At 38.3% G+C, this 22,004-nt stretch overlaps 1 protein-coding gene across 3 annotated transcripts; it reads left to right on the forward strand.

The window, feature by feature from the left end:
* LOC113054762 (zinc finger protein GLIS3-like) lies at window positions 1-21,830 on the forward strand. Of its 3 annotated transcripts, none has more exons than XM_026220541.1 (11): window positions 1-206; window positions 1,150-1,469; window positions 3,724-3,892; window positions 4,812-5,733; window positions 11,784-11,945; window positions 12,024-12,134; window positions 14,140-14,272; window positions 14,544-14,643; window positions 19,282-19,412; window positions 20,984-21,157; window positions 21,242-21,830. In XM_026220541.1, exons 2-11 carry the CDS (start codon window positions 1,187-1,189, stop codon window positions 21,376-21,378), a joined length of 2,322 nt encoding a protein of 773 aa, XP_026076326.1. In that variant the 5' UTR covers window positions 1-206; window positions 1,150-1,186; the 3' UTR covers window positions 21,379-21,830. The 3 variants fall into 3 exon arrangements, with proteins under 3 accessions (XP_026076326.1, XP_026076327.1, XP_026076328.1); XM_026220542.1 differs by having other exon boundaries at window positions 21,245-21,830; XM_026220543.1 differs by having other exon boundaries at window positions 1,150-1,460.
* Window positions 21,831-22,004: the final 174 nt, after the last annotated feature.

Raw genomic sequence — 22,004 nt, forward strand, 5'->3', positions numbered from 1 at the left:
GAGGCTGATCTACCCGCCCCTGACAACCATCACAAACCCACACACAACAGCAGCAGCAGCTCACATTCACTCAGCACGAACACAAACACGCTTTAAACCCGACTAACTCCGCTCAAACTCACCCGCGATGAGGCACAGAACGCGACCCCGATGACGTCACGGCGGCAGAAGTTCGTCTGAAGTGCTTTATCTAATGACTTTAACAGGTGAGTTTACCGACACTGAGCGGCATTAGTCACGTTAAACCGACGCGATTCTTCAGTGAATGTCGGAAACATGAGATGAGATAGATGAACTTTAATATATGCGCGTGTGAAAAGAGACTCCGATTAATTTATAATATCAATAATGTAAGAATAGGCTATTAAGCGCAACATTTACTGCAAACCGAATCACTATGAAATCATCAAATATACTGTTTGTCTCACCACTAACATTTACAAATATAATTCTGAAAATATCTCATTTTTACTACTATTTTTTTAAACCGCTTGCCTATTTCATAAAGAACATAAAGATTAAATAGTATAATATAGGCCTACTGTATTTGTCTCACTATTAACATTAAAAATATTATTCTGAGAATATATAATAAAAAAGTGTCCATGTGACGTCACCACGGCAGACTTTGTCTAAAGCGGTTTATTTTATTAACATTACGACGACATATTTAAGTATAATGTAATATACTGTATGTGTCCCAGTTAACAATAAGTCTAACATTAAAAATATCAATCTGAAAACCTCACCTTTACAATATCTTTTGATGCTGTTTATTATATTCCAGTGACGTCACTGCTGCAGCGATTTCATATATAATATTATGACATCTTTAAATATGCTGTAATATATTATATTTGTCCCACATTTAACATTAAATCTATCATTAAAAATATGAACGAGAGACAAACTTTATTGTTATGGTTATACAGAGATGCTATCGGGTAACACCATTGCACTTTTAGAAACTTTACACCTTCTGTGGTACAGTTGTACTGCATTACAGCTATTCCTACCACATCTGATCCTTAAGATTTACTTATGTAACCTAATGTAGAAAAAAAGTGGATTGTTTAGATGTAGTTCACATTTTCAGACAAAACGTTTTCCAATCTAATGTGAAATCTGACTGCTCTTTATGTTCATCAGGTAGCTCGCACATGTTCTGTGTCGACCAGTGACGGACATGAACGGGAAAGGCTGCAAGCTGATGGTTTCTCCGTCCGGTCCGGCTCAGGCTCCTCACCTGAGGGTCCAGACGGGTCACTCCTGTTCTCCATCGCTCCATCCCGACTCCACATCCGGAAACCCGGCCCTTCTCCCCACACTGAGCCTCCGCCGACAGGTGCTGACCAATAAGAAGCTGGGCTTTCCGCACTCCTCACAACATCAAGCTCCGCCCCTTTCACTCCCAGCATCCTCTTCCAAACAGTCAGCTCGACCCAGTTGCCCAGACAATGGTACGAAAGGTAAACAAGAATAAAAATCTCAGATTTAAATGCACAGAGTTTGCTACAAGCCATTTTCAGTGGCTTGAAAGAGCAGCTGCTGTTCATAAAATTAAAAAGCAATAAGCCATGTCTGAGCTCCTCTCTACCCATAATGCTCAGCTCAGTGAGCCAGATCACGAGACACGATGCTTTGAATGGGATAAGGGACTATTGAACATCCCCCTGCTGTTTAAACAGCACTTCCAGCCTTCATTTCGTCTCTGACTGTCAGGACAAAGCGAGGATTTGCATTGCACTTAATCAGGCCTTACATGAACAAACCAAGTCAAATCAGACCCATGAAATCCTTTACCCTGACTTTCCTATTTTCAACCATCACCATCCAATTAATAGCTAAAAATTAATTTTGAAGAAAAAAATGCATTTTCAAATGCTGCTCATACAATGTAACATATTTTATGCAGATTGTTTCGAAGCATCATGTTTTGGGTTAAACTTCTAACGTTCTTAGAATATTAAAAAATAAACATTCACGTTATATTTTGAGTGAAAAAGTTAGTAGGATGTTGTAAGAAATGTTTTTGTAACATTTAAGTAATATCATGGAGATTTTAACGTGAATTAACATTCAAATGTTATATTCGTGGTGGAAACGTTAGTAGAATGTTGTGAGAAACATTTTTGTAACCTTTAAATAACGTTCTAATCAAAACATTTCAAAATCAACTTTAGAACTTGTTGTTTTCTGTTTTGTTTGACCAGACATACATTCAGTTCTCTGGACATCATCTTGTCTTGTGACCAAAAACACATTGCACTGCACGCGCACCCGCGTCCAGCAGCTCCGTCCATGTCTTGTCCCCAAACCCTGGCTCTCATATTTCTGATGATTAACCGAGCAGAAAGCTTGTACCCAAACGAGCCATGGAACCAAAGCAGAGAGAGAAACTCATTAGAACTTAACAGAGCAGAAACACTTCCTTGGCTTTACGGGTTTGTTATAAGAATTCCATGACCATTCATGTGTTTCTGTTTGATAGAGACCAAAAAATATGACATTAGAGGACAAAAGCTCTGGTAGTCCAGCCAAAAATGCGGAAAAAATGTGTTTAGTTTTCATTAAATGTTAATATACGGGAACTAGATAATATCTGGAAATTACTGATTGATTTGTGATTTATAACCCGGTATTATTGATGCTTCTGAGATTAAGTCTTTATAGCCATTTTAGCAAAACCTCAACTATATATGTGACCCTAGAGCACAAAACCAGTCTTAAGTGTCATTTATTTAAATTGAGATGTATACATCTGAAAGCTGAAAGTTGATGTATGGTTTATTAGGAGGACGATATTTGAAAATCTGGAATCTGAGGGAGTAAAAAAATCTAAATATTGAGAAAATCATCTTTAAAGTTGTTCAAATGTAGTTCTTAGCAATGCATATTACTAATCAGAAATTAAGAGTTGATATATTTATGGTAGGAAATGTGAACTGAACATGATCTGTACTTAATATCCTATAAAAAAAAAAAGTATAATTTTGACCCATACCATGTATTGTTGACTATTTCTACAAATATACCCCAGAGACTTCAGACTGCTTTTGTGCTCCAAGGTCACATTTTAGCCAGCTTTTTATGCATTACAAGTATATGTTTGTGTATAACGCATGCATGTGCTGTAAAGCTTCTGTCCCAGCGAGTCAGTTCATGCATGAGGTATAGGAAGTAAAGCTTGCTTAATCGGCACAATTTACAACAACAATATTTAATAGTCTGTAAAAATGAAAAGCCTGTTGTTATTATTATTAAGCTTTGAATTGTTGTTTGCGCCTTGCAAATAATCCGAATTAAAATATCTTAGTTCAATCTTAATGAGTCATATGCAAACATAAGAAGTTCTCGTGAAGTTACCAACACTATGGAAAACAATAAAGGCAGAGAAATCAGGATATGACCAATCATAGTCCTGTTATGCCGTACAAGGAAGGAAAATAAGTATGTCTCCAAGGCAGAACGGTCTCTGATCTACTGGAAACACAGCTTGATTATTAGTTCTCTGCTGGAGACTGGTTTTGAGTCTTTTACTGCCAATCTTTAATGGATAGCTTCTCTGGCAGTCTGAACTTCGGCATTAGTGCAAGACTTCAAAACGTAGTTCTTTTCACAAACTTGAAATTTTGATTTAGCGCAGCTCTTACAGGAGACTTTATATAATGCAGGGGAAGTCAATCATCATTATTCGATCTGATATAAACGTGTCTTTCTCAGGTTACTTGTCTTTGGGGACGAACAGAAGAGTGTTTGGGTCGTGTGGCGGTTCAAACCTGCAGGTGATGAGCAACGCAATGTTGGTCCAGAGTCTGGGTCCGGTTTCTCCACAGACTTCGGTCCAGAACGGCCCACATCACTCACTCACGGTTCCCTTCGCCGACGCCAGGTAAACATCCTCACACACTTACAAATAAAAGCTCTTTTTAGCAGTGATGCCATTTTTGGGTAAAACAAAAGCATGCATTGGCCTCAGGCTGTTAAAGTCCAAAGGAACCACATGTGTCCCTGCAGCACAAAAGCACTTTATTATAGATTTATAAATTATAGATTTCTCTTTTATGCCAAAAATCATTAGGATATTAAGTAAAGATCATGTTCCATAAAGATATTTTCTAAATGTCCTCCCGTAAATATATCAAAACTAGTAATATGCATTGCTAAGAATTCATTTGAACAACTTTAAAGATGATTTTCTCAATATTTAGATTTTTTTTCGCTCCCTCAGATTCCAGATTTTCAAATAGTTGCATCTCAGACAAATATCGTTTGATCCTAACAAACCACACATCACTGGAGAGATCATTTATTCAGCTTCCAGATGATGTACAAATCAATATTTTGAGAAATTGACCCTTACGACTGGTTTTGTGTTAAACATTATACTTAATACTTATAAATGTTTTTGTAAAACACTCAACAATATTAAAAAATAACATTTTGGGTACAAATAAAGGTAGCAGAATGCTGTAAGAAATGTTTTCGAAAACATTAAGTAACTTTATAAACACGACAAAGAAACATAGACACCTGAACGTTTTACAAAACGATGTATATTTCTGTTTAATGGTATAAGAGCTAAAGTGTGTGTTTTTCATCGTACATACACTTGGGAATATTGTTTACGTATCTTGATTTTGAAAAGTGATGGCTCCAGGTCTATTTAAAAGTAAAAGAAAAGAGTGACTGGGATATCCTTTGATAAAATCATACACTAATGCAACGACGGGCTCGCTTCAGATTCCCCAAGTCTGTGTTGAACATAACTTGAGGATACTTTTTGGTAATTGTGGTGTGATCTCTCGCAGGTCTTTGCTGTCCAGAGAGTCTTTGGCCTCGACGACCCTCAGCCTCGCAGAGACCCAGTCGATCCGCAGCAGTAAACTGGACTGGCCCTACGCTTACCGCGTTCTTCCTCCTCTCGGGATTCAGTCTTCAGAAGCAGCCGATCCGCATCTCATTCCCGGATCCGAGTCCGTCTCCAACCCCACGTCTCTCCCGCATTATCTCTTCAAGGAGGACAGCAACCGGTGCAAGAAGCGAGCGCTGTCCTTGTCTCCGCTCTCGGACGGCATCGGCCTCGACCTCAACTCCATCATCAGAACCTCTCCCACATCGTTAGTGGCGTACATCATCGGCTCCCGCACGTCGCCGGCCTCGCGTCCCACTCCTTCACCTCTGCAGACGGATGTTTGCGGACACCTTCTGGGCATCAGAGGCAGCTGCATCCCTCATCCCAATCCCAACAAGTCAATTCAGACCCCAACTGTCCAGCCGCTAGAAGACCAATTCACCAATCTAGCAGTGGAGCACCAACAGGAGATGCAAACTCCTTCAATACAGCTTCAGTTTGAGTTGTCTGCCGTTATCAGGACGCCCAGCCCTCCTCGAGGTCCTCCTCCGCCCTACAACGCCCACATTCAGATCCCAGCGGCGTCTTCAAACAACCTCAGGGTCCTTCCGTCGACTCTGTGCCCGATGCTGGAGGAGGACGAGGACGAGGACGTCAGCGGAGGACACTGCTGCTGCTGGATGGACTGCGGCGCGGTTTACACCCAGCGAGAGGAGCTGGTCAAACACATCGAGAAGATCCACGTCGACCAGCGCAAGGGCGAGGACTTCACCTGCTTCTGGGCCGGGTGTCCTCGCAAACACAAGCCCTTCAACGCACGCTACAAGCTCCTCATACACATGAGGGTCCACTCCGGGGAGAAACCCAACAACTGCTCGGTGAGATTGGCTTGAGATTTAAAGTCGATTGAATTTAAATATGCAAGCACAGACTAAAAAAATAAATACATTCTATAATAATAAAATATACACACATAAACATTTTAATGACAAATAAATATCGGTCATTTATAAGTAATATAACATGTTCGTAACTGGAAATCAAATAAACGTTATCTGGGATACAATCAAATATATTGTTATTTTAGTTTAAATTAAAGTACTATAATAACAAAAAATAACTGAGATTTTAAAAAACAAAGCTAACTGAAAATGACAAAAACACAAAGTTACGAAGACTTTAAAATAAAAACAGAAGATACATATAAAACTAATTCAAAATATGGATAGAAAACTACGGTATATATTTATGCCTACACACACACACACACACACACATATACATATAAATGCACACACAAATCTTTTTTGTGTAATGTATAGGTAATTTTACTGGAAACATAACTGGAAATAAAATTAACATTAACTGGAATACAATTAGTTTTTTTATATCAACTAGTTGCAAATACAACATTTCCCATTTAAATTTAATTTGAACTACTAAAATAACTAAAGCGGAAATAAAAATGAATAAAAACTATTTAGATGCTGAAAAAACCCAGAATATTAATTAGTAAAGGGAGTTTAATTACTAAAACTTTATAATAAAAATGGAACAAAATATTCAGAATATTAATAGAAATTAATACCAATTAATACTACTAATAGAAATAGTACCTAAATTAAATTAAAGACTATATATATATATATATATATATATATATATATATATATATATGTGTGTGTGTGTGTGTGTGTGTGTGTCAGACTGTGTGTTTTTGTGTGTGTGTGTGTGTGTGTGAGACTGTGTGTTTGTGTGTGTGTGAGACTGTTTGTCTGTGTGTGTGTGTGTGTGTGTGTGTGTGTGTGTCAGACGGTGTTTTTGTGTGTGTGTGTGTGTGTGTGACTGTGTGTTTGTGTGTGTGTGACTGTTTGTGTGTGTGTGTGTGTATGTTTAGTGTGTGTGTGTCTGTGTGTGTATGGTATGTGTGTGTGTGAGAGACTGTGTGTGTGTGTGTGTGTGTGAGATTGTGTTTGTCTGTGTGTGTGTGCATGTATGTGTGTGAGACTGTGTGTGTGTGTGTGAGTTTGAGACTGTGTGTGTGTGTGTGTGTGGGTGTGTGAGTGTGAGACTGTGTGTGTGTGTGTGAGACTGTGTGTGTGTGTGTGTGTGTGTGTGAGACTGTGTGTGTGTGTGTGTGTGTGTGTGTGTGGGTGTGTGAGTGTGAGACTGTGTGTGTGTGTGTGAGACTGTGTGTGTGTGTGTGTGTGTGTGGGTGTGTAAACATCTGAGAATCCTTTTGTTTTTTACGTTCCAGTAAGCAATGAAGTTTCTTCTAGTATCTTAATGTGCAGACACAGATATACATCAGCCAACACTCTCTTCACATCTGTTTCCAACACAACCACATTAGAATAAAAAGCTACTTTATGTTTCTAAATTGAACTTTTAATATCGTTAGAGAACCATTAAGGAGCTTTCTTTATTTAAAGTAATTAAGAGACCTGCACAAACAAGCACTTTCTGAAACGCTGTATTAGCACAGAGGATCTGATCACAGAGAGAAGGCTGCATACATTACAACACAGCAGTGCTTCAGCAAATCACTAGTTTTCTTCTGTCTGCCATTGACAGCATCTCTAGTGGAGAAATAGCCCTCTATGTCTTGCTGTTTAGGTTTAAGCTTAGCTAATAACACATTAAGACATCAACACAAAACGAAATCCCTGCTATTTAATCAGTATAGTTGTGTGCTTTATTGTGCTGTTGTGTAGAGGCTGTATTATATCTCTTTTAACTCTAAAATTCATCAACTAATTAGTGATTATCCTTTATAGTTGACATGGGAGTTGTGCGATTATGCTGTTATTAAATAGGGACAAAAGACTTGCATTTAAGATCTGGCAGAGACGTGTGGTGTGATGCATTCGGTCCTGGAGGCTTTATTTAGAAACCAGATTTCCTGGAAAAAAAGTGCTGCTTGAATGCACCGTAAAAAAAGGGGGGATATATTTAAAGGGATAGTTCAGCTCGGAATGTACTCAGTGATTGTGAATGGTGTGTTTTCAGTGTTAGGGTTCTGATCAGATCACGATCTATGAACAGCGTCTCTAGCAGAGCGTGTTTCTCATGGAGACACTTCTCGTCTGGGGTTGAGTCCGTCAGTCATTAATAACACACACATACCTGTGGTCAAACTTTAGCTCCGCACACTTACTCATTACCAAAGCCTTTGCTGTTGCCTTGGAGCCGGGAGCAGTCGGATGGTTTTCCAGTGAGCGTAAGAAAAGACAAAGAAGCTTTCCTGCGTAAAGCGCAGTTGCTTGTTGTCTGTGGACTGAATCACACACACACAATCAGTCTTCAGCGTCTGTGAGCACCAGATGAATGGAGTCGAGGGTAAACAGATCCGTGAGTCACTGCAGCATAATGACACAGATCTGATGTCCTGAACAATCACAGACCAGTCCCAGCATGCTCAGCCACTACATCCATCCATATATCTATCTAGAATAGTGTATTATAATGACACCGTGGCTGATGCCTCGGGCAGTGTTTGTGCTAATCTGATTAGTGCATGCTGTATTGATCCCAAAACCGATCAGATCTGCCAAGAATACTGGCGGTTTTCAACAGTTGTAAGGAGGGAAACCACTGTGTCTCTTCAGAAAACACTCTTTGTTCAGGCGAAATGGGATCAGAGCTTTTAACCCTTTAACTGACGGGATCTCAAACAATAGAGCTTCAAACACCCGTCAAGTACAGCAACTTCCAGTTTCCTTTGTTAACTTCATGACTTTGATTGACCTTTCACTTTATAAGAACAAAGGCCTTCCGTTCTGCCTTATTGTATGAGCGAACGCAATAATTGATATAACGAACCCACATTAATGTCTGGCGTTTCCTTACCGTAAATAAATGATACTGAAGAGTTGTAGTTGTCTGGGTGCTAGTAAAGCTCTGGCATGCGGAGGAACGTTCTCTCGACTGCTGGCACTCGCTCTCGTTCAGCGACGGTGCATGGCGTGCTGCCACGGCCTGTCAGGGGCCGCTTGTGACTTTGAGCGGCACATTGGAGCCTGTTGCCATCTATTCAGGGCTCCGTCTCTCTGAGCAGCCGGCAGGACTCTGAGGTTTATTAAATAAAGTCCATGTGAAAGGTCCTGGAGTGCACAGACACGGCTGCACATGGCTGGATGTCTGTTTTCCCAGCAGGCCTGATCTGAATGCTTATTGATCGGCTCTTTTCTGTGGCTGGTGTTTGTGAGGACAGCTGGGATGGTTTAGGTGTTGTTTAGCTTCTTAATGATTCACTGGTAATTAGAGAAGCTGTCGTTATACTTCTGACTTTAATGAGTATAGTCAGGGAGCTCAGGGACTTCAGATGAACGCTCCCAGATCAGTCATCTTCTGTCTGTAGGAACAAGAGACAGACAAGAGAAGAAACAAGCTCTGAATTCATCCATCCATCCATCCATCTATCTATCTATCTATCTATCTATCCATCCATCCATCCATCCATCTATCTATCTATCTATCTATCTATCTGTCTATCCATCCAGGGACTACGGGTGAAAATTAGCTCTTGAGCTAAAACCTGGTACTATGCATCTCTCCCTTTGAGGTTAATGTTTATTGTACGCTGTCCTTGTTTCTTTAAATAAATAAATAAAAATAAATAAATCCATTTATCTATCTATCCGTCTATCCATTCATCTATCTGTCTATCCATCCATCCATCCATCCGCCTATCCATCCATCCATCCATCTATTCATCCATCCATCCATCTATCTGTCTATCCATCCATCCATTTATTTATCTATCTATCTGTCTATCCATCCATCCATCCATCCATCTATTCATCCATCCATACATCTGTCTATCCATCCATCCATCCATCTATTCATCCATCCATCCATCTATCTGTCTATCCATCCATTTATCTATCTATCTGTCTATCCATCCATCCGTCTATCCTTCCATCCATCCATCCATCCATCTATATGTCTATCCATTCATCCATTTATCTGTCTATCCTTCTATCATCCATCTGTCTATCCATCCATCTATTTATCTATCTATCCGTCTATCCTTTCATCTATCCTTCCATCCATCCATATGTCTATCCATTCATGCATTTATCTATCTATCCGTCCATCCATCCATCCATCCATCTATCTGCCTATCCATCCTTTCATCCATCCATCCATTCGTCTTTCAATCCATTTGTTTCTCCATCCATCCATCCATCCGTCAGTCATTCCATCCATCTATCTATCCATCTATCCATTCATCAGTCTATCCATCCATCCATCCATCTATTTGTCTATCCTTCCATCTATCTATCTGCCTATCCATTCGTCTTTCCATCCATCCATCCATCCGTCCGTCCTTCCATCTATCCATTCATCCGTCCATCCATCTATCTATCTGCCTATCCATCCATCCATCCATCTATCACAAACACTGCAGGACACTGAAGTCTGTTTCCAAGTTGTTCAAACTAACCTGATTAACACTCCGCTAATTATTAATTGTTAGCTGCTGCTATCACTCATGTCTGTTTGTGATCAGTATTCATAAGTTGGGAACCGGCAGGATTTTGTTAAGATGACGATCTGCGATGTGAACAAACTGCATAATGGCCGTGTCTTTCTCCCGCTGCTTTTAGAAACAATCCTGATTAATCCCGATCCCAGACACTAACGAACAGCTAAACAAACAGCACGTAATGAGGCACAAACCTCGAGTACTAAACACATCCAGACGCCCGAGTGAAGCAGAATACCTCGGCTGAGATTTACAAGCAGACATCACCTCTGCCAACGCAAAGAAAAGAGCAGGAGAACACAATCCCTGTCCATTAAAGACGCACCAGCAGAACCAAAAACTACAGATCTCCCTGTTCTCACAAAACAAACCCTCTTCAGCTTAGCCTTTAGATTGAATCTCAACACAAGCGTTGTGACTCTAATAACACCTTCTTCATACAGTACTGCTGTTAATATCTACTAAAATAACCCTTTGATTATAAAGTAACAAGACATGCTGACAGAAACACCCTTCGACTTCAGCAGCTTCCTCTTCTGTAAGATGAGCTCAGAGCACAGGAATCCCTGCTATTGCTGAAGTTGCTTTCAGATGATTTCAGTTGGTAATCATTTATTCCCAAAGCATATTTCTGGATCATAAATGAGGTCAGGATGTTTGTTCACAGCTCAGTGGGTTCTGGTATCCGTGACCATGATCACTGGCATTCCTGTCAGGACATTAGAAAGGACAAAGATCAGGAATCTCACATTCTTCCAAGATGAGGCCACTGTAATCCTTGTGATGTCATTTAATTAAGGAGAACAGTCGAGCCTTTGATGTTGCAATATTTACATAATGCATAATGGCAAAATATGTTTATTGCACAACAAAACTGTAACATCACATCAAAATTACATGTATTTATGATTTATCTGATCATTTGATGATATATATATTGTCATTAAATTGGCCATACAGTGCAACAGCTTATGGTTTCCTGATATCTTCTCCCCTGTGATGATGGTTTTAATTATTAATGGATTTAAATATTATACACCTTTAGACACATTCCTGAAAACGGAGTAAGTGTGAAGCCTCGTTAAGAGTGTCTGAGATCCTCATCATCCAGGAGAACGGATGAAAACATGTCGCCTACATTATCTTATTTAATAACAATAGTTGCACAGAGAATAGTGTTGGTTTACTCTAATGAAGACTGCACAGAATAAACCGAGGGAGCGTGAAATGGCACACGACTGGAAGCCAAATTTGAGTGAGTTCTGCATTGGCCCAGTTCATTTCCAATCAGCGCACAGTAATGAGAGCTTGTGAATGAGACGTAAACTGGTCAGTTGTGCAGAAAAACACTGACCCCTCCTGGTCGATCGGTGTCATGTAGTCCAGAATGTGACACATCTAAGCTGTTTTTCCTTGTATTCTTGACTTTAACTCAAGTTTGAGGGCTGTCCGAAGGCGTTTTCCCGCTTGGAGAACCTGAAAATCCATCTGAGGAGCCACACGGGCGAGAAACCCTACGTGTGTCAACACCCCGGGTGTCAGAAGGCCTTCAGCAACTCCAGCGATCGAGCCAAACACCAGCGAACACACGTCGACACGGTGAGTGGAGCCGGAGAACCTCATGAAGCGGAGTGTGTCCGCACAGAGACGTGTCACTAACAGACTGTGTCTCTGCAGAAACCCTACGCCTGTCAGATCCAGGGCTGCGCCAAACGCTACACAGACCCCAGCTCGCTGCGCAAACACGTCAAGTCACACTCCTTAAAGGAGCAACAAGCCCGGAAGAAGGTACGAGAATCACCCAAACACTTATAGTTCTTATTCCAAACTCTGATGATGATCTATTTTTTCATGCACCACAGAAATAATTCGCCCGGCCAATTGTTTGGAATATCTAAGATAATTTTTCTTCCGCTCACCAAGGCTGCTTTTATTTGATCAGAAATACAGTAAAAATGGTGAAATATTATTCTAGTGTAAAACAGCTGATTTCTATGTGAATGCATATTAAAGTGTAATTTATTTCTGTGATGCTCCGCTGTATTTTCAGCATCATTCCTCCAGTCTTCAGTGTCACATGATCTTCAGAAATCAGAATAATATGATGCTCAAGAAACATTTTTGATTTTTATCAATGTTGAAAACCGTAATACACAACCATATGTTGTGATAAGTAAAAAAAAAAAAAAAAAACAATATGGGGAAAATAATACTTTATTCATCAAGGATGCATTACATTGATCAAAAGTGCCAGTAAAGGCATTTTTAATGTTATAAAATATTTCTATTTCAAATAAATGCAGTTTGAACTTTCTGTTAATCTGTGAATCCTGAAAAATAAAATGCATCACAGTTTCCACAAAAATATCAACTGTGTTCAACATTGATAATAATCAGAAATGTTTCTTGAGCAGTAAATCATCATATTATTCTGATTTCTGAAGATCATGTGACACTGAAGACTGGAGGAATGATGCTGAAAATACAGCGGAGCATCACAGAAATAAATTACACTTTAACACAGATTCACACAGAAAACAGCTGTTTTACATTAGAATAATATTTCACTATTTTTACTGTAATAAACCAATCAAATAAAAGCAGCATGAGTGAGAAGACTTCTTTGTACATAAAGACTTTAAAAAAAGATTATTTTGTGTTCCACAGATAAAAAATAAATACATAAAAGCATAAAGGTTTGAAAATCTATCCACTCAGAACAGGATTGCACACCACAAGCATTGTCTCTTAGAGAACGAACACAGAGTTGTGTGTTTGTGACACTGAATGTGTAAAAGAGGGGTGTTGATAACCAAGTCTCTACACTTGTAACTTGTGTCGGAGCCGTTAAATTAACACTGAGGAACCAAATAAAGGTCACGTCACCATAGATACAGATTCCTCAGGTAGAGAAAAAATACCCTGCGCTTATACACCATCTGTCCAATCATTCTCATCTATGATTATTGTGAATTACTCAGAATATACTGTATTATTAGACACGCTAAATATAATCACGCAGGTCGAGAGCTCCAAACGCGGAGATATTTTAAGCTGTGGTATCAAACCATATGCTCATGATTAATTACAGTATATTCCACTCAATTAAGCAAAAGATTAAGAGCCGATTATCCGTGCCATTATCTTGCTTTAAACTCGTTAGGAAAGTAAATGCAGTCTTTAATCAACATGAAATCATATTGGACAGCTTTTTCTTTTTCAGAGTTATTGTGAATGGTTTATCAGTGTATGTTTTTAAGCTGAAAATAGGCATTTGCACTTCGTTTTAGCATAGAATTCAGTAACTTCTACAGTAAATAAAATAGAAAAATTTTCACTCAGAAGTTACGGTTTTAAATTTCACAAATAATTATATGGAAAGAGCAAGTAACAATTAAATAAGGGATTTTTAGGTAGAAACAGTAAAAAAAATATTTTCTTATTCTAATAATTTCATTTTTGCAATGTACTTTATACAGTCCAAACTGGTAACACTTAAAGCATTTATGTATATTGCTTTATAATAATGCATTCATAAATAATTGTAACCAAATATAAAATGCATTATAATATTTGACGTTTTTTTCATGCATTTTAATGCATTGCACTAAACGGTGTAATGAACAATAGACAATATTATATTATAACTGTGCTTAGAATGATTCATGAGGTCATACAATGCATTATAAAGGTATAATTAATGCATTAAAGCTACTTCTATAATGCATTATATATAAAGGCTTTAAGTGGTGAAAGCGTGTGATGTTGATTGGATGTGTTTGATGTGATGTAGTTGAGACGCAGCACAGATCTGAGTCAGGACGGACTCAGCGAGTGTTTGACCGTTCAGCCGCTGCAGCACAGCCTCCCACCACTGGACCTGATTGAGACCAAGTGCCAGTCACCCATTGAGGATCTCTACACTGGTATGAAACATTACTGATGCTTATATGTGAGTCAGAACAACAGTGTAATCTCTTCTGGAAATGTATGCAAAATAGTAAATATTTAAAACAGATAATGTCTCATTTGCATATTTAAAAAAACAGTGATTTTAAAACTACAAAAGATGCAAATATTTATCCGTCTAGTGCATATTTACACAGAAAAACACTGCAAAAGCAGTGCAGTGTAATGCAAAAAATGCATTCTGTGTAAACTTTCAGTATATTTTGGTTATTTATTTTTCTATTGTAGGGATGACCCTAAACCAGCCCAGCCACACAAACACCCTGCAGAACGTGATGCAGATCCCAGGCGCTCCACAGACCCTCCAGACCCCCATGCAGCTGCCGAGGTAGTAAAACTTGATCAGTTTCAATGAATGGCAAAAATGTTTAGAGCTCGTAATATTAAATCAGAATGTTCTCATCTTTCCGCTGACGTATGACCAATAATTTAGTTTATTTTAAGCTCCGCCCCCACAAGCTCTGAGAACCACGCCCTTATCTCAACATCCAATCAAAAGTCAATTCATAGAGCGAGATCCCACCCAACATTTTTCTTTTTTTATATATGGATGTACATGAAAATATGGATAAAGAAATGTTTTGTCACTACTTCCGACTTGATTAATTTTCCTATGCGGACTTACATTAAATGTATTACATTTTTGAATGAAACCAGTGTTATTTTAGGATAATTTTTAATTTGTATTTTTAATATAATTTTTTTTTTTCAAATATATATTGAATTAGATTTTATTTTGAGATTTTCTGTTTCCACTTAAAAGATTCACTTTTTTTTTCTGTGTTTTTGTTATTTTTATGAGTGCTTTTTGTCTATATGCTATTAGATAATCTAATTTTAGTTTTTTTTATAAGAAATATATATATTTATTTATAAATTGTAACTAAAATTGAATATATATATATATTCAATTTTAGTTACAATTTATTTTAAGTAACAAATTTTTGTATGGCTTTTTCTGATGAATCAGTCACAATCAGGAATAGGGGTGCTCCGATCATTAATGATTAATGCTCCGATCCGATCGTTAATGCGCATCTCGTCAGTAAAGCCGGTTCTCTAATCAGCGGTTAATTTCCATCAGGTGCGTGATTTCACATAGAGCACAGTTACTACACAGAGCCGCATCTTCTCAGTTAACAACGGCTCTGTGTGAAATCACGCATCGGAGCACCCCTAATCAGGAACATTAGGAACGTTTCTAAAAAGAACATTATTTAGTGCATTTGGTGTAATGAAATGTGTTTACATGGTTTAAAGGTTCAGAAAACACATAATTTTCCACATACTGTACATTATTGTTTCTCCTCTAAGCCCCGCCTTCGGAAACATGTTGATTTTTACAAAGCTCATCGTTCTGAAAAGCGAGGTGTGCTCTGATTGGTCAGCTGTGCAGTGTGTTGTGATTGGCTGAATGCCTCAAGCGAGTTAGGGAAATGTTACGCCCCTCACTGTACTGTGATGTGTGTCCCAGCGCGATGAGACAAAACCAATAAAACCCATTACAAACGAGGCATATTTTGCATCTAATGGGGACATAATTACTGATTACAATGACTTGTACTGTGTTTTTTCACATTTATGAAGAATCTCTTTGGGTTTGAGACTTCAGTCTTTATCTATTGGCTAACAGCTTTTAACACTCCAAAGAGAAATTAAACTTGAAATCACATCATATGACCCCTTTAATAGCTCTGGTCATGCCATCTTTGTCAAGTGACATGTTCACAAAAACATATCAGAGATCTGGATTTCCCTGATTGATTAACGGTCTGCTCACATTGAAGGAAACGATAACCATATCCGATTCCTTCGCTAACAAATGAGTGTGTGTGAGTTTCGTCGCCCTGAGAATCACAGAATCTTTCCTCTGTAACGTCCTGCTGGGCTCAAAATTGTGAGCTAGTTCAGTCGAAGTCTGAAAGACGTGAAAAAGGAGAAAAGACGGTCGTTCATGCATCTATGACCGGAGAAAATGAAGGTACATTTGTATTCACTCAAAGATCAGAGCGCTGAAAGACAGGTTAGCCTCGACACCAAGCTGGCATCACTTCTATGCAGCAGTGTCTTTCAAGCTTGATGAATCGAGTCTAATAATCCGTGCTGGGCCGCTCAATGCAGTATGGTTTTTTTTTTTTCCCTATTACTATGTTTTTGGTCGGACCTCAATCGAGCAAGTTGCCACAAACTGAATCATTGTCTAGTTGACATTCATTTGGAGTTTGAATCGCTGTGACCGATTCAAAAGCATCTTTTCTTTCTCTCTGATCTGCGACAAATGCGTTCCTGGTTGTCATGGCTTTATGGCTGCAATAATCTGATTCAAATAAAGCAGGCTTTTCTCTGGTGAAAGGCTCCACTGCGCTTTTGTGTGTTTTACACGTCTGCTGTGGCAAGAGCGTTTGGGAAGAGGTTGATGTTTTTGGAGGCACATTCCTCCACTTCAAAGGCACAGAGAAGAACCTTTTCTGCTTTTCTGGAACCAGATGCGCATGGCTTCTCGCTGCTCGTGATTGTCCCCGCACCGGCGGTGGGCACGCCATACGCCACGGGATCCAAGGAAGACAATCGGCTCGTGAGATCGAGACCTGCTCTGCCTCATTGGTCCCGATGCTATAGCCACCGACCACAGAGCAGCAGGAATTCAATAAGAGAATCATAAAGTGCGAGAAATACCCAGGCAATGGGATCGGCGTAATTACCTCACTTTGTGCTTAATCAGTTGTGAAATGTACCTTAGTCTCCAGAGTCTCTGTTAAAATCAGTTCGTCTGTTGCTGTGCCACTGTTCTGATGCACTTTTTACATCCAGGAATAAACACAATGCTGCTTTGGAGCAATGAAAGAGTGTCATTGATGTCGCTGGAAACTAAATCAAACATCTGAAAATGGTGAACCAATATGCTTGAACTTGAAAGATACAATTCAGGCAAAGTTACTCATGTTAAACTCATAGTTATGAGTTCGTTCATTCTGTTGTTTCATGGGAAGCTGGACACAAACATTTTTTTTTTTAAATCACTATAATCACAGACTCAAGCTCCAAATGAATCACTACTGGACAGAATTGGGCTCCAAATTAATCACTGCAGCCTCTGGCTCCAAATGAATCACTAAATGATAGACTCTAGATTCAAATGAATCACTAAATCACTGACTCTGGCTCCAAATGAATCACTTCACTGCAGACTCTGGTACCAAATGAATCACTACATCATAGACCCAAGCTCCAAATGAATCACTACTGGGCAGAATTGTGCTCCAAATGAATCACTACATCACAAGCTCAAGCTCCAAATGAATCATTACTACACAGACTCCGACTCCAAATGAATCACTACTGGGCAGAATTGGGCTCCAAATGAATCACTACATCACAAGCTCAAGCTCCAAATGAATCATTACTACACAGACTCCGACTCCAAATGAATCACTACTGGGCAGAATTGGGCTCCAAATGAATCACTTCACTCACTGCAGACTCATGCTACAAATGAATCATTACTGCACCGACTCGAGGTCCAAATGAATCACTACTGGGCAGAATTGTGCTCCAAATGAATCACTACATCACAAGCTCAAGCTCCAAATGAATCATTACTACACAGACTCGGGCTCCAAATGAATCACTACTGCACCGACTTGAGGTCCAAATGAATCACTACTGGGCAGAATTGGGCTCCAAATGAATCACAACATCACAAGCTCAAGCTCCAAATGAATCATTACTGCACAGACTCGGACTCCAAATGAATCACTACTGGGCAGAATTGGGCTCCAAATGAATCACTTCACTCACTGCAGACTCTGGCTCCAAATGAATCATTACTGCACCGACTCGAGGTCCAAATGAATCACTACTGGGCAGAATTGGGCTCCAAACGAATCACTACATCACAAGCTCAAGCTCCAAATGAATCATTACTGCACAGACTCAAGCTCCAAATGAATCAATAGTTCATCTTGGTGGCTGTTGTAGTAAAACCAGTCAAAATTTCCAGAGAGTTCCCCATGTAAAAGTTCATTTCATGTGCAAAGATGTTACCCAATCGCAGCAGTGGGCATTTCAACAGAGCCTTCAAATCATATACTAAATTCAGCATAGAAATTTACCATTTATATCTAAATTATGACAAGTATATATATAAAATATATACAGAGATTATAACTGCACCTCAGGAAACATTATAAAATAAATTTTTTTAAATGGATTTCATGAACTTTAAAGGTTAAATTACTCATTGTTAACCCATACAATCAGTTATTTCTGAGCTAGTATAATTTCACAAATCTGACTTGAGGTATCGTAAATCAAAACGTTTTTTTATTTTTTTATTTCTGTCATCTGATGGAGTAAGGATTCCTTGCTTCCTAGCTTAGTTGGGGTTCTCAAATACTTAATATTCAATATTAATATCTGCACTGATCAGATGCGAACAAATTTGAACTGAATAATGACACTTTTGTCTTCTGAACGCACGTCCTGATTTTGCCAAGTCCGATGTGTTCCTAGGTCAACATATTTTGTTGACCCTGGAACAACATTTTACTCCAAAAATGTATTCTTAACCATATCCCTACACCTAAACCTAACCTTAACCATGAGTAATCCCTAAAATCAGAGGAAATGATAGATGAATGACACTGATGTACAAGCACCAAACACTGATTTTAAGCATAAACTTCACAAAATCTATAAACTGGTTCTTCAAATCTGATTGGTTAATCACAATGTTGTTCCAGGGTCAACAACGATGTTGTCCCAGGAACATGTCTCACTTGGTAAAATCAGGTTAGGCCTTCTGAACACAGTAACATGAAACACTTTCATTATAGGAGAAAGTCTGGAACAACATATAAGGATGAGTAAATGTTGACTGAACTACTGTACTTCTTTAAAATGCATTGAACCGCTGTCTAGATTTAATATTAATGATTTATTATTGTAAAAGCGTCTCATTTCTCAGGCTTAGGGTTCCTGTGTCACATCAGGTGTCCCCGGGCCCTTCAGCGCTCCTGTCATCTCATCACATGCTGGACCACAACACTCACAAACTCTCCAGATACCCCAGTCATCTCAGGACATCCCTCCCTGACAGTACGGACCTGCTTTTTTATGTCTTTATCTGATCTATTTCATGCAAAAGTGTGATGATGTCATGGAATCCCTCAAATTACGTTTCCACATTTAATTGTACTTAAATATTAAAATATTTTAAAAATACAAATGATCTATAGAGAAATTGATTTTGGCCTATTTTTGCTCCATGATTTGGTAAGAATATTTTTTGGATTTTTTTCTGATAAAACTAAATTAAAACGACGCAGATAAAAAAAAAAAATAAATAAAAAAAAAAAAAAAGATACAGATCAGAATTTTGTGATTGTATATCAATATGGTGATAAAAAAATGATTAATAATAAATAATATTTTTTGCAGTAATAGTAGTATTATAATTATTAAATAAAAATACAGCAAATATTTAGAAACTAAATATGAAATATAACTATTGTACCAGTACATTAATACAGTGAAAAATGCAATTATATTTTACTGTAAAAATTAAAAAACAAAATATTATTATTAATAATACTAAAATTAATTTTCCATCACAATTGTAAAATTACCATATAATTTTTTAAGGGGGAAAATATACAGGCCAGAATTTTGTGATTGTATATCAATATGGTCATATAAAAAATATTAATAATTAATAATTTTGAGCATTAATAGTAGTATTATAATTATTAAAAATAAAATACATTTTAAGAAACTGAATATGAAATATTACTATGTACAATAATACAGTGGAAAATGCTATTGTTATTTTTACTGTAATTTATTATTATTATTATTAATAATACTAAACTTAATTTTACATTACATTTGTAAAATAACAATACACATTTTCATGTATGCCTTAATTGCTTTATTTTCAAATGTTAAACCATCAAACTTTTGTTGACTGATCTCTGAATTAAGTGCATTTTTACAAACTTTTTAAAGCAACCTGGTTTACAACCAGCAACATACAATTTTATTTTCCTGGAAAAAAACTCAATTCTATATATTTAGATTTATATTGTTGCTTTTCTTTTCGATAAAATAAAATATTATAGAGAAAAGACAGAAAGTAAACTTTTCCTGACCGATTTAATTATAGATAACAAATGTAAAATAACGATATAAATTGTTGTGTGATAATCACACAAAGCCATGCTGTGATTTTAATTTTTATTTAGATTACTAGTGCAGCAAAAGATAACCTAGCAGCCGTCCTAGCAACCAGATAACACCACCCTAGCAACACTAAACACAAGGACATTTACATACACGCCACATATGCAGTAAACAGATGCAAAATGCATATTTAAGACGTGACTGTAAGCGGAGAAGGAACCGGTCAGCGCTGAATGATTCACAATCTGCTCATTCCACTCTTACAGCAACAGATGGCAGTCTGTCGGGCGAAGTCAAAAATAGATCCACGTCTTAATCTCATCATACAAATTGTATAAAGTTCTCCCTGACAGATACGATAACCTCATTCTCAAGCCTGGATTCTTAAATGAAGAACGCAGAAGTCGGATTACAGCGGTTAGATTTGTAATGTTGTGTATAATCAAAAGGCATAATGGTATTTTTTTGTGTGCATGAACATCCATCAGGTTTCTCTGCTGATGCACAAACCGTGTTCTCATACGGTAACACACCGCAGGCTGCCAAACACATTACTCCTTGTTCCATGATGCAGATGCCCATGTTTGAGGACAATCTGGGCTCCTCAGACGCGTCTCAGTCAGAGCTGGACCTGCTGCACACGACTCTGTCAGGCATCGCTGGTAAAAACACTGACAGATACTATAAATCAGCCTGGTGTGTGTTGCAGAAACTAGCATGCTAATGGTTCTGTGTGTTTGTGACAGCAGTGTTCGACTGCCAAACTGGACCTGAAGAGTTTTTGGGAGAGCAGGGGCCTTCGGTGCAGGAGGACAATTACCTTCACATCTGTAGCGTGGAGAGAAGCCCGAGCCGGATCTCATGCGTCTTTACTGAAGGGTGAACACACGCTCCCCTTCAGGGGATCTCATCCACCTGAGACGTTTTGGTCAACTCACCTGGGTTGAATGTATGAGTTTTTTTGAAGGAACTTCCTCATGGACTCCTAATGGATTTTGTATAGACTGTATAAGCACAGATGCCTGAAGTATTTGGACTTTTAAGCCACGTTAAGCCTTCACCGGATAAAATATTGAAGCAAGTGTCTTGTATCTGTGCAACTCAAATGCTGACGGATCTTTTTTTGTTGTTGTTGTTGTTTTTTTTTTTTTCACACCACAAAACTCCAAACTAGACAAACTTAATTTTGCCAAATGTTTGTCTTAAAGGAATCGTGTTGAAAAAAAATCTCAACCTCCGGCCATCCAAGATCTGGATGAGTTTGTTTCTTAGTCAGGTTTGGAGAAAAGTAGCATTGCATCAGTGTCTCATCAATGGATGCTCTGCAGTGAATGGGTGCCGTCAGAATGAGTCTCAAAACAGCTGATAAAAACATCATCAAATACATAGAGTCTATAATCCATAATAACACTTCCTCCAGTGAAGACGTGCATCTGCTGTTGTCTCTCACAGATTTGTTTAGATCTGTTTAAACGCTGCTTGATCTGTGCAGATTTCTCTCCTGATTCA

Source organism: Carassius auratus, chromosome 35, assembly GCF_003368295.1.
Source record: "Carassius auratus strain Wakin chromosome 35, ASM336829v1, whole genome shotgun sequence".
Classification (NCBI taxonomy): Eukaryota; Metazoa; Chordata; class Actinopteri; order Cypriniformes; family Cyprinidae; genus Carassius; species Carassius auratus.

What these genes read in the sequence shown, in the direction of transcription:
- LOC113054762 (XM_026220541.1), top strand. Translation starts at nt 1,187, where the DNA reads ATGAACGGGAAAGGCTGCAAGCTGATGGTTTCTCCGTCCGGTCCGGCT. An exon ending in AGCGAACACACGTCGACACG is followed by an intron (nt 11,946 to 12,023) that starts GTGAGTGGAGCC and finishes GTGTCTCTGCAG; the next exon opens with AAACCCTACGCCTGTCAGAT. An exon ending in GACTCTGTCAGGCATCGCTG is followed by an intron (nt 21,158 to 21,241) that starts GTAAAAACACTG and finishes TGTTTGTGACAG; the next exon opens with CAGTGTTCGACTGCCAAACT.